The 13026-nt window shown below is 40.3% G+C and overlaps 1 protein-coding gene across 2 annotated transcripts in view; it reads left to right on the forward strand.

Moving 5' to 3' along the window:
* The first annotated feature begins 875 nt into the window (after positions 1 to 875).
* CABLES2 (Cdk5 and Abl enzyme substrate 2) overlaps positions 876 to 13026 on the forward strand; it is a 30454-nt gene continuing 18303 nt past the window's right edge. For both annotated transcript variants that reach the window (XM_075176743.1, XM_075176744.1), the window contains exon 1: positions 876 to 1353. In XM_075176743.1, the coding sequence (XP_075032844.1) occupies positions 923 to 1353 (431 nt within the window). In that variant the 5' untranslated portion in view covers positions 876 to 922. The remainder of the gene's footprint in view (positions 1354 to 13026) is intronic.

Consider the following 13026-nt stretch of genomic DNA (forward strand, 5'->3'; position numbering starts at 1 on the left):
TCGCACCCCATAGGGTTGTGAAGGAAAATCTGCGATGTGGCGGTACTGTTATTGCACTTTATGTGCGCGGCCGCGATCCCAGAAGCTAATTGAATATGCCCCTAAAAATCTGCTGGAGTAAAGGCGTGTAAATAAAAGTTCCTATTTTGCAATATAGAGATTGTCAATTTACTGTGAGATCTAGGGATCCTCTGCAGGGCAGAGCTAGACTTTTTTTATAGGGGTGGGGGGTGATTTTACATAGCTCCGTCCAATGATCGGACCTCTCGGCGGCAATTTAATGGTATAAAGGTTGCTGCGTGGATCCGCCAGTGACCCTCTGATCACTTGTACCCACTTCTAAGAGCTAACCAGGGCAGGATAGAGCAAGTGAGGAGGTACATTACCACCCCACTATGCACCTAAAGGATACATACATTTATATCTACAGATTTTATATAAAAACATGAGAAAAACACCATTTAAATTGCCTTAGGTAGCACACAAAAGGCTATTAAACTGTTGATCTAGAATGTAAATGTTAATCTATTGCGTTTTTAATGAGATTAAAAAAACCACTATCTAAATGCATATATAAAACTTTAGAAACCAATAATGAACTTTAAAGTAGAATACTTTGGAGTTCTTTTAAGTCCATCCTAACTTTGCTAGTAGCTTTGTACGGAATATATAAACTATGCCCATGTACTCTTGCAAACTAGTGACATGTTGCTGACGACATCCTTATACAGACGTTTGTCCTTAGGTGACATGTGACCTCCCTGCTCTCTCCGCCCATTTCTTTGCGATTGTAACAGACAAGCCGTTGCTCCAACCAGAGAAACAGTTTGTCTCTGTTACCTTAGCACCAGCCAATGGCGTATCAGGATGGGCGGGTCCGAGGCGGGCAGGCCGTATCCCGGTCCGGGGCCTCAGTTAGAGAATGGCCGCGGCGACCTGCGGATCTCCCGGTGTGACAGGCCCCGTAAGCCGTGCCGGTGAGCTCACCAATGCCCCGGTCTCCCAACGACGGAAGCGGGAAAGTGACTCCCGTCGCAGACAGGCAGCTCTCCTCTTCCTCAATAACATCTCGCTGGATGGCCGCCCCCTTTGTCCTGCACTCCAGCCTACGTGGGATATTGGCCCGTCCCGTGATGTGTCGGAGCTCTTACCCGTCTCCCAGATCCCCCTCACCCCGTCTCCACGGCTCCATCCTACCAACGGACCCCGGATACTGCTCCACCGTGAGTCTCCGGTGCCGGAAGAAGCGGCTGGACTGGGGAAGAGCGGACTGAACACCCCCGCCTCAGCTGTCAGAGCAGTGCCCCCCCTGGGGCTCTTCCAGACCAACAGCGGCCCTAATGACAAACAAAGGTAAGACCCTCCTAGAAGCTTCTGTCTCCTAAGGAACCCCCTCCCACAATCCCCAATAACGCAGTTATCCCTTCCACTCCACTGGGAAACCCCTCCACAACACCCCCTGCAGAATCCCCAGCTATTGCCGGGTTTTCTAAAACAAAACACTAGCACACATGATACTTGGTACTTCAGTAAAGTCTCTATTTAAAGAGAATGAGGATAGTTGGACTTCTGCTTGTAAAAGTGTTTTTAAGGTATCACATTGTTGCTGTTGCACCCTCTGTATATTTATACATAACGATAGTTAAGTGCCAACAGTTTCACAACCAGTGCTGCTTACCCAGTGGTCATTAGATTCTTAAGTCTCATGGGTTGGTATTACCTCATTGTTTGTCTATAGTGATTCTGTGTAACTACAGCATATCTGTTTCATCAGTGACCTATTTGCTTCAGTTGTGTCAAGGGTTATTTTCAGTGCTTTTGCAGACAATTTGGGAGTCAAGGAGGAAGTAGTAGAATAACATTTAAACTCTGAAATGTGGACTTCAGCATTTCGGCACCAGTATGTTTTACTTCTGTTAATCTTGATTCCAATTTATTAGACTGGAATCTGACGTTAATAGTTAGGAGTTATGATTCAGTGACAAAATAGTCCAGCGCAGATTGGAAACTCAAAATAAAAGAAAGTATATATATATATATAGCGATATATAGTGATATATTTGAATTATTACTGTTTAGAAAGTGAGAAATGTACACTAGCCTATCATAGGTGAGGTTCAGTCTTCAGTGATCTCTATGCTGCTTCCTAAAATAGTAGGGTTATTCAGCTATACATTAGAGCTGTGTTCCTAAAAATAGTTAGAAATGAAACATCCACTACTAGCGGTGCTCAAAAATGGTTTGTGAATAGATTATAGGGATATTACTCCCTTCATTATGGGGGTGAGGAGCAAGCTTTGTGTTGTGTGTTATTGGCTTCTTACAGATGCCCCATTAAACACAACCAGATTCAGACATTTTTAAAATGTAATAATTAAAGATAAAGAAAACTGCACAAACACTGGGTATTACAGGTGTGCTTCTATCTGTGTCTATTGGCTTTGGACATCTTGAATGGTTTTGAAAATCTCATCAATGATTTGGTCATTTTATTTGCTAGCACAAGTCTTAAGCTCAGTTGTGTACTATGGTGGGCATTAGGGTTAATGAGTGAAGGGGGGGTTAAAATCAATGATGCCCTAACATCGGACAACAAACGTAGTGTGTCTATATAAATATATGGCTAAAAATGTAAATAGCAAAATGCTGCACTCGTTGACTTTTTTCAGATTCTCTCATTTACATTTAGTTTGAATTAACAGTTCTCTATAGCTTATTCTCAAGACATGTCAAAAGTCATTCTTATTGCAGAATGTGCCCTAACTAAACACACATTCCGTCTTGGTGAATGCTGTATGAACTATAAACGCAGGAAATTGCTTGAATGATCCCTAATCTTGGGCATTCAGGCTGCACATATCGCGTGTTTGAATGCTGTTAATGCTAAGCGCAGATAAGCTTAGCTAAAAGACGACCGTCCGTTTAAGCATAACCTGCTTGGCTATAAACTGGTGGCAGGTACTGTTCTCAAATATCAAAATAATTTAGAAAGCATTTCTGTCCTGCACTAAAAACATCTCATTATAGCAGTCATTCCCAGCCAGTGCATAGTAAGACTTTGTGGGACAGCTTTGTTGGGATAGGCTTTGGGCAAAATTTCAATTGCTGTGTTTTATGAAAACGATGATCATCTTGTAATGTATTTTATTTTTGTCATCAAATCCAAAAGGTCACTTTCTGCAGCATTACAAATTAGAGACTGAGGGCCACAGTAATACTTGTTTCCCACATTTCAAGAGAGGGCTTGAGAGCCCAGATTATTATCCTTTGTAAACTGAATTTATAAATATTACTGAAATTTCCAGCTTACAAAAACGTGTGTTTATTTTTCTTGCAGAAGTCAGCAGAGAAGTGAATACCAGTGATTTTAAAATCATATCAATTGGCGGTTTTAACTTTCCCAAAACTTTGTATTGTGTGCCCTTTTAAGGGCATTTAATGATTTGGTTTGCTTTCTGTGCTGTAATGTGGCATTACACTATGATACCAGTACTTTGCCCCTGGGCATGTGTTAACAGGCACGTTTTTGATCCTGTGGATACATAGATGGAGGGAAAGTATGTCTTTATGAATATAGCACAAATGTGTCTACCAACAAGGTGGACATGGACACATTGGTGGGACGGGTGGAAATTAGAAGAATGGTCAAGATTGTGACCCTTCATTTGACCTTTGACATTTAACATTCCCCCGCCCCTAAGTAAATGCTTATGTGTGAACATGCCCTAACATAGTAGTGGACAGAGAGCAATGTAGGGAACCGGCTTGACAAAACTTAGAACCAGATGGACCTGATAATACATCCATTTAGATATTTTGAATCTGCACCAAATTTATAGGCAGCAGACATTAATATTTATGTTACCTGGATAACTACCTGCAGCATTTGTACAGCCCTGTGTAATGTTATGACTGTAAGGGTTCCTCCGAAACTCAGAAAATAATATATGATAGGCAGGTCCTTGTGTTTATTACTTTTGAAAACGTTTCATGCAATGTTACACAGGTTACAGAGCATCTGGAGATACACTGTTTAGAGTGGTGGGTGTTTAGCAATATCCATATACTCAGAAGAGCTCAAACACCATTTTCAGCTTGCAATGTTAAGGCTGCATGTGGTTAAATAGACAGGTGGTAGACATATGTCAACTGTGTCTTTCCTACCATTGTGCTAATTGACCATTTTCTGTGCTGACAAATGATCAGTTATTTCAATGGTTTATACTGTTTTATTAAAAAAAATAAAAAAATAAACACTCTTCCATTCATTTTAATTTTTTTACTCTCGCTATGTAAAACAGAACTTTCAGAGACATTGTCAGCCAAAGCTAATATTATAAATCTTTATATGCAGTATTATATACTTATCACCTTCAAATATATGGGTAGATGTTGGTGCTTAATTTGAAAAATCAACATGTGTTCTTCATAAATATTTGTCAGTTTGCAGAGTGACTAATATGTTTTCTGTAAACACAAGACTTCAATTCCACCCAAATCAGGAAATCCTAATGTCTTCATATTTAACTACATAGGAGTAAGTAGTTTGGAGCTAATGTAGAAATAAGTGCAGAAGACCATCACGTCTACTCGCCTAGATAATAAATAATACTGGTAAATCCAAGTATTTCACTCTGCCTTCCTACAGGGACATTTATATGTGTATCTGTCAATGTCATAGTCAATGGCATGTCTACCAGGGTAGCAGATGCTTCTGGGCCTGGCAGCTGAGGGCGCCTATCGCACAATCCAACATTGTGGGGCTCCAAAATTAAAATTTTGCTCAAAGGGGAAGAAAACTCTTGTTCCCTTTCTTCCTTAGCTGGAGGTAAAGTACAGTGGAGCAAAACCAGCAAAGTAACATGGGGGGTGTTCTAGGAGCCTGTATCCTATTGTTATGTTTTTACTTTTACACACACAAGCCTTCGCTGGTTTCCTGGAGTGTAGTTTAAGACAATGGCTATTTTCCTAGGAAATCTCATCTTAAGAAGCACATGTCGGTCAGTTCAAAAAGACCTCCAAAAGAGCAAAAAAAAAACCCCCCAGAAAACAGGGTGGCTCTGTGAACATTGAACTAGCACTTAATACGCATGAGCTCACTTTATAATGTGCTGTGCTTTCTCCAGTGCTGTTTTCCTCAAGATCTCATACCAGGAGAGCTCGTTGATATAGAGTAACCATAGTACAGTCTGATCACTTGGTATATTCTTCTGCTGTTAGGTTTATACTGGACTGCAGGTGTTTTAAAAAAAAAAGAAAAAGTGTGCAGATGTCGGGATCACTGATCCCTATGCTTGCACAATTATTTTTTTTACCAGTTTGGAATGCTGTTATGAGCAACTTCTGCTGCGCTCTTTACAATGAGCCCTAAATAGTCTTCACACTGTTGGATTTAATATTTAAGAATTAAAGGAGATGTCCATTCCCTTTTTTTTCTTGCGTATATATTTGGATATTTGTCAATCATGTTTGCTTCTCTGTAGCATTAAGGGCTAACTGTTTCTAGACAGCAGCAGCATTGTTAAAATTAATAATAGTACCGGTTGCCCGTCAAATTCTACTGCATTGTATAAGTAAGGCAGGGGTGTATAAAAGCCCTGGATGTCATCTTTTCAACTAACTCGATACATGATAGTTGTAATTTGCTAGATTATATGTTTAATATATGTTTTTTATTTCCATCAGATGGCAGTAGAAAAGTCAGTAATAAAATCAATTCCATATGGTTTTATTATTAATAAGTCGGTGGTCTTTAATTTAGACCACCAGAGCAAGCACTAGACCTCCCCCAATACCCCTCCTTTCGCTAAAATAGCTTTCAATAGCCATTTGCACCAGAGGCAGGTGTGTGTACCACCCAGTCACTTTCCTCCCAACTTTTGCATGTCCCAGTTTGGGACAGAGAGATCACGGGTGTGATCAGATATTTAGAAGTGCTGGGTAGCCGCTAATCCCCTTGCCCTATTTTAAAAACAACCCTTCAATGTCATGCACACATGTCGCTGGTATGTGCAGCATTTTTTTCGGGACAGTCCCTTCAAATTATCTAGGTTATATGGGGATTTTTGGACTTCGTGTCTTTCACTTGGAGAAAAGTGATATTCAATCAAAGAGGCATAAAGTTTGCACATTTTGTCATGGAGCATTAGTAAACAGCACCACCTCGCAGCTGAAAAATGTACTGCTTGCTATCCGTGTTTCTGCAATAGCTATTGATGTACTAATTGATTTAATCAGCAAGAAAGAGTCTGAATGTGTCTTCATCCCATTTTATATGATACTGCTCATAGTAGGGTTGTTCTTCTTTTTATTTTTTTAATAACTATAAATATTTCAGGCATGACTTCAAAATTGTATTTTTTTCACTGTGCTAATTTTTTGAGGAGTGGCATTACTATAATTTTAATCAAGGTCCCCAATTTTTTATGTTCTGCGGTCAGATTTCAGAAATTAAATAAGTGTGTGTAGCATATGGCACACTTTTTGGAGAATAGACTAATATAACCAGTTGTAAAGTGACCAACATACCCTTGTTGTTCTGCTTATTAATACAATGCTGTTTAAAGACTTTCAGAATTATGACATCCTTGACATTTTGGCTTGCAACAGTAGCTGAAATACATAAACCTCTGATGCAGTATGTGCCTTTGCTTTTATTAACATTTTCTAAAACTAGTAAAAGCATGTAAATAAGTTTGGAAATGGAACCCATAACTCATTGTTTCCAGTGATCCCATACCCACAAGTATTTTATCTTATATGGTTAGAAGTTATTTGCATTTTTTTTTTTATGTTCTCTGTCTTCTGTCTCAAGTACAAGCACTGGTTACAGCAAGTCAAACACAAGACTGGGTAAACACTATAGAAAATTTACTTAAGATGCTATTTCTGTAGCGCTTTTACCGTGACTGAAAGTCGATCATCATGTTGATTCATGCGTACACACCTTTACAATTTACCTTAAAATCTGTGATTATCATCTCTTATAACCATCTGCTGAAAAGATTGACACTGTACACTCTACAGATATCTTCCTAAGCTGCTGGATGTGAGTGCATATACACTTTCACATTTGCCTGACATCATTACATCGTAGATCGTGATCTTTACGAAGTTTATAAAACCAAATCAAACTAGACAATGTGCTTTGGTACAATAAAACATGTGGGCAGCACAGTGGCTTAGTGGCACTTCTGCTTCACAGCACTGAGGTCATGAGTTCGATTCCCGACCATGGCCTTATCTGTGTGGAGTTTGTATGTTATTCCCGTGTTTGCGTGGGTTTCCTCCCACACTACAAAAACATACTAGTAGGTTATTTGGCTGCTATTAAATTGTCCTTAATCTCTCTCAGTCTGTGTGTGTATAGGTTAGGAAATTTAGATTGTAAGCTCCAATGGGGCAGGGACTGATGTGAATGAGTTCTCTGTGCAGCGCTGCGTAATTAGGGCGTTATATAAATGAATAGATGATGATGATCATCATGGGAGCATACACACTGTTACAACATCTGACCAAATGGATGATTATCGTGTGATGTGCACAATAATTACATCAGTGTGTACCCAGCTCAACTGGTGATTAATGTAACACCATTGGTTAACCACCCTAACTTGAAGCATAAATGTGAGCTTGTTGAGCAGAAATATGTGCATTTGTAAACTAAGCCTTCATTTTTTATTTTTTTATGGCTATGAACTTTATGGAAAGTTTTAGAAAAGTTTCAGATTGACCCACAGATACCTAGTGACTGAGCTTATCATAATTGTTTAGCACAAGACTGAGGAGATCGGAGAGTTCAGCAAGAGTTTATTTAAGTATGCTATGCATATAACAATGTTGCTGTGTTAAGATAACAAACATTCCTGCTTTAATGAGACATAACCCTCCTCCCATTACTCTTTCATGAAGAACCAGTAAGAACTATATTTAGTGCTGCTGCAGGCCTGAGATGTTACAGGATCTACTGGTAGTAAAAGGGTTACACACCAGGTTTGAGTATAGTATTTAGTGCCAGAATGTGGTAGGACTGAACAGTCCTCTGTAACATAAGATCTTCTACATCATTGTTCTTCTGCCTTATTCTTTTCATGTATTGTTTTCCCTCATGTCATTGTTAACCAATTACACTCTTGCATCTCTAAATTTTTGACAAAACATGACAAGACCATTAACTCAACCAGTAGACAATGTCATGTGGGGCACCTCTACAGAGATCATGTTGTAATTGATCAAATAGCTGAATATCCATGGCAGAAACATCTTTAAAGCTTTATTCTGCCAGAATATGTATTCGCAAGATGGCTTTAATACTCCAGCTCTGTGAATTCCCCTGTGGTATTTAATAACCATGCCACAATATACATATGTCTGCTGTATTTTAGGGTAGATCAGCGGTAGGCATACCGTGACTCCAAAACCATACTAGTAGGTTAATTGGCTGCTATCAAAATTGACCCTTGTCTTTTTTTCTGTGTGTGTGTGTGTGTGTGTATGTATGTTAGGGAATTTAGACTGTAAGCTCCAATGAGGCAGGGACTGATGTGAGTGAGTTCTCTGTACATCGCTGCAAATTTAGCGGTGCTATATAAATAACTGATGATGATGCCACCTGCTCTGGAACAACAAGCTCCAGCATGCTCTGCAACTAGAGAGCCATAGGTTGTCTACCTCTGCTGACAGTAGTCACTAATGAATTATGATAGATCCTTTGTTTGATAGAATGTGTATGTAAAATTTACTATCATTATCAACATTTATTTATATAGCGGCAGCAAATTCCATAGCACTTTACAATATGGGAACAAACATTAATAAAACTATACTGGTTAATGCATACAGACAGAGAGGTAAGAGGGTCCTGCTCGCAAGCTAACAACCTTGGGACAATGGTAGTTTGAAACACAAGGGCGTGTGCTACATCATATTGCACATTGGACCAGCTAGAATGCAAAGGTAAAAGGTATTGAGTGGGCTGTGTGATTAGTCACACAGCAATGTTGGTCAGAGGGTTGTTGTCTTGTGTTAGCTGTGTAGAGGGTGGTAATAGGGTAATCTAGGGAGATTAAGATGCTGGTTGAGGAATATCATAAACTTGTCTGAAAAAGTGGGTTTTCAGAGAACGCTTGAAGGTTTGAAGACTAGAGGAAAGTCTTACTGTGCAAGGGAGGGAATTCCACAAAGTGGGTGCAGTCTGAATAAAGTCCTGTAACCGGGAATGGGAGGATGTGATGAGTGTGGAAGAGAGACGCAGTTCTTGTGCAGGACCGAGGAGTCTAGTTGGGAGATATTTTAAAACATGTGAGGAGATTTATATCGGTGAAATTTTGTTGACGGCCTTGTATGTTAGTAGAAGCATTCTGTATTGGAATCGTTGAAAAACAAGCAACCAGTGTAGAGACTGACAGAGGGGTTCAGCAGGGGAAGAACGGTTTACAAGGAAAATCAATCTAGCTGCTGCGTGCAAAATAGATTGTAGGGGTTTGAGTCTGATTTTGGGAACACCAGTAAGGAGGGAATTGCAATAGTCTGCGGGAGAAGATGAGTGCATGAATTAAGGTTTTTGCAGTGTCTTGTGTGAGATATTGTGCGTATTCTGGAAATGTTCTTTATATATAAAGTCGATTTGGGGAACAAACGATAGTTGTGAGTCAAGGATTACACCCAGGCAACGAGCTTGTGGGGTGGTATTTATGGTCATGTTATCAACAGAAATAGAAATGTCAGGCAAGAAGATTCTGTTTTTGGGTGGGAATATTATTAATTCAGTTTTAGAAAGATTGAGTTTAAATTGGCGAGAAGACATCCAAGATGAAATGGCAGAAAGAAAGTCACTAACGCGAGACAACACAGATGGTGAAAGATCAGGAGAGGATAGATAGATTTGTGTATCATCCGCATAGAGATGATACTGAAATCCAAAGGAGCTTATTAGTTTTCCAAGAGAAGTTGTGTAGATAGAGATCAGCAGAGGACCAAGAGTGAGCCTTGTGGTATTCCCAAATGATAAAGGGAGTGGAGGTTGTTCCAGAGAAATGAACAGTGAAAGAGCGAGTAGATAGGTAGGATGAGAACCAGGATAGGACAGTGCCTTCAAGACCTAGGGACTTTAGCGTTTGTATGAGGAGACAGTGGTCAATAGTGTCAAATGCAGCATGGTGTGTTTTAATGCGTGAACACTTGATGGCAAAAATTACGTGACGGATAATATAACCTAATGTACAGCTCATTTTTCATTGTGTCACTAGGATCTGGGCACCTTATTGTATTCAGTCTGCAACTAGGCTAGTCAGGAGTATCCTCTTGTTGAAGTTGGCGTGGCTAGAACAAGTTAACTGGAAAATAACAGGAAATATTTAGTATCCAATATATGTTTATAGTGAAAAAGCAGAGTACATTGTCCCTTCAAATATACTGTATAAGAATAAAAAATAACCACCCAGTAATGTTATCATTAGCACTTTTTAGACAGCAGACCATTCATTATGTGTTGGACCGATAGTCCACACAAACCAATCAAAGCATTTGTCTGCCACTTAAAAGGCCAATGTTCCCAAGAAAAGGGAAAAAGCACAACTCCCGGACAATAACACATTGATACATGCTGCTGCTCTCAACTATATTGCTACAGTTCAGCTCTGCAATTAAACTGATAAATGATTCTCACTTAAACTGCACCTCATCAATTTGAACATAATAAGAACGTCATTTGAAATCAGTTCATGAAATAAGACTTTAATGGCTTTCTGGCAGGAGTGCTTAAATTTGCTGAAATATTTAAGGAATTGCTAATAAGGGTCATATTTTATAAACCTCAAGTAAATGTATAATTAAACGAAATTTATACGGTAGATAAATCTTCATCATCGTGCTCATTATGGTGTTGTAGTTACTCTGGTGATTCAGTATTGTTAGTAAATAAACAGCTTGTTAAGGAGAAAAAGTACCAGCGTCTTGTGCAAAGTTATTTTATTGTCCCCATGCACACAGTGGAGGCAGACATTTTGTTGGATGAGTTCAGCCTATTCACTATTAACTAGCGACATCAGCAAGTCATCATCATCATCATTTATTTATATAGCGCTTCTAATTCTGTAGCGCTGTACAGAGAACTCATTCACATTAGTCCCTGTCCCATTGGAGCTTGCAGTCTAAATTCCCTAACATACACACACAGACAGAGAGAGAGAGACTAAGGTCAATTTTGATAGCAGCCAATTAACCTACTAGTATGTTTTTGGAGTGTGGGAGGAAACCCACGCAAACACAGGGAGAACATACAAACTACACACAGATAAGGCCATGGTCAGGAATTGAACTCATGACCCCAGTGCTGTGAGGCAGAAGTGCTAACCAGCAAGTGAATAGTTCCTAGTGAATTGACAAGCTGCATTCTCATGAATTTCAGCTCACTTCACAAAATAGCTATCTCCACTGTATGTAGGTGATGGGTTCAATCTACCACCCTGTCAGGTGAAGGGCTTTTACAGGTTAGTCTTGAAGTTTCTGTTACTGTCATTAACCTGCCATTACTGACCACTATTACTGGCCACTTATTTTGGGGTATTGTGTGTTCCTCCTGCAGCATTTCTTTGCGGTGACAGCTTCTGGTACTTTCTGGCAGCATGCAGAGTGCTCACTCAGGATGCTGGGCTCCGCTCTTGTCACAGGAATTCAGCAGGTATAGTCATCTTGCAGAAATGGGCAGGATCTATAGGAAGGAAGTGTAGCGTTAATTGCTAAATAGTTGTGAGGTTAATCTTATCTCTTGCCCAAAGTAACTTCCACAAGATCTGCTCTGCAGTTTAGCTCCCCCCCCCCCCAGCTGCCATTTGCTGCAGAGGGATGGTAGCCAGACCCCGGGGAAGTGGACTCTGAGCTGCTGCAACCGGAGGTCTCTGAGCTCGGCAGTGGAGCTTTCCAATGTACAGCACATAGCAGGCTTTCCTATCTCCACACGGGGATCTAGGATGCCACATTCCCAAAGACCATTGGTCGTCTTTTCTTGTACTTGCTTCTGCAAATGTTCCAGCAAATGCTGTCTGAAGTTACCGTGGGGCTCCCAGTGCTGCCTTGTCTCGTTCAGAGCACTTGGGAGTGTGGAAGGCAGACTATGAAATACCAGGACCCCACCAGTCCACGCTTGACCACAAGCATTCCAGTTCTCGAGAGTGAGAACCAAAGCCACCTGGTTCGCCCTTATCCACACTGGATCACCAGGGTGAGTATTCATACATCTTTAAATAGAATTTGATAACATTTTAAAGCATTTGAACAATCTACCTTTATGCATTGCACTAGCTGTGCAGGGAGCACATTGTTTAGTGTGTCCATACAATCTGTGCAGGAGGGGGGGGGGGGATCAACCACAAGTAACATTTTCATTAATATGTTCATCTGTAAAAATATGCCAAGCAATAGTAATATGCCCTGCAGTAGCAATGCCAGTTGTTGAAATGCCCAGTAATATGCCAGCAGTAGTACCCAGTAATGTGCTAAATTTAATGTTCACTTATGTTTCAGCCTTCATGATCTCCAGTAATATGCCCAATATTAAGCACAGCAATAGTAATTGAGGAGCTCCTTCAATTCCTTTTCTGCCCAGTTGTATCACTCCTGTTCTGATGTGGTTATAAAGTGCACACCACTTACTTTGCCTGAGCTAATGTGGGGGCACCCACTATATCATGACAGGTAAATGGATGCAGACTGGACAAGCAATAACATGAGGGAGATCACAGATGTAAAACCTCTTTATGTTCCGAGTCTCAATAGCTTAGAATCTTTAGCACTACCTGGAGACTCTGCATGCAAGAGTCTGTAACATATGTCTGACTTTTTCCTGGTATTAATTTTTTTTGTTTACGGTTTTCCCTCCTCTCTTTAAAGGGGATGGGAAATCCTGTGTGCACCACAATATGTATTGTGATTGGCTGGGGGGTATCGCCAAGCATGGCGTCCCAGTACTCATGTTCCATGATCAGCTCATGTCCTATCCTGGTATACCCTCTGGGTTTGTTCTCCCAG

The sequence above is a fragment of the Mixophyes fleayi genome, chromosome 6 (assembly GCF_038048845.1).
Source record: "Mixophyes fleayi isolate aMixFle1 chromosome 6, aMixFle1.hap1, whole genome shotgun sequence".
Lineage (NCBI taxonomy): Eukaryota > Metazoa > Chordata > Amphibia > Anura > Limnodynastidae > Mixophyes > Mixophyes fleayi.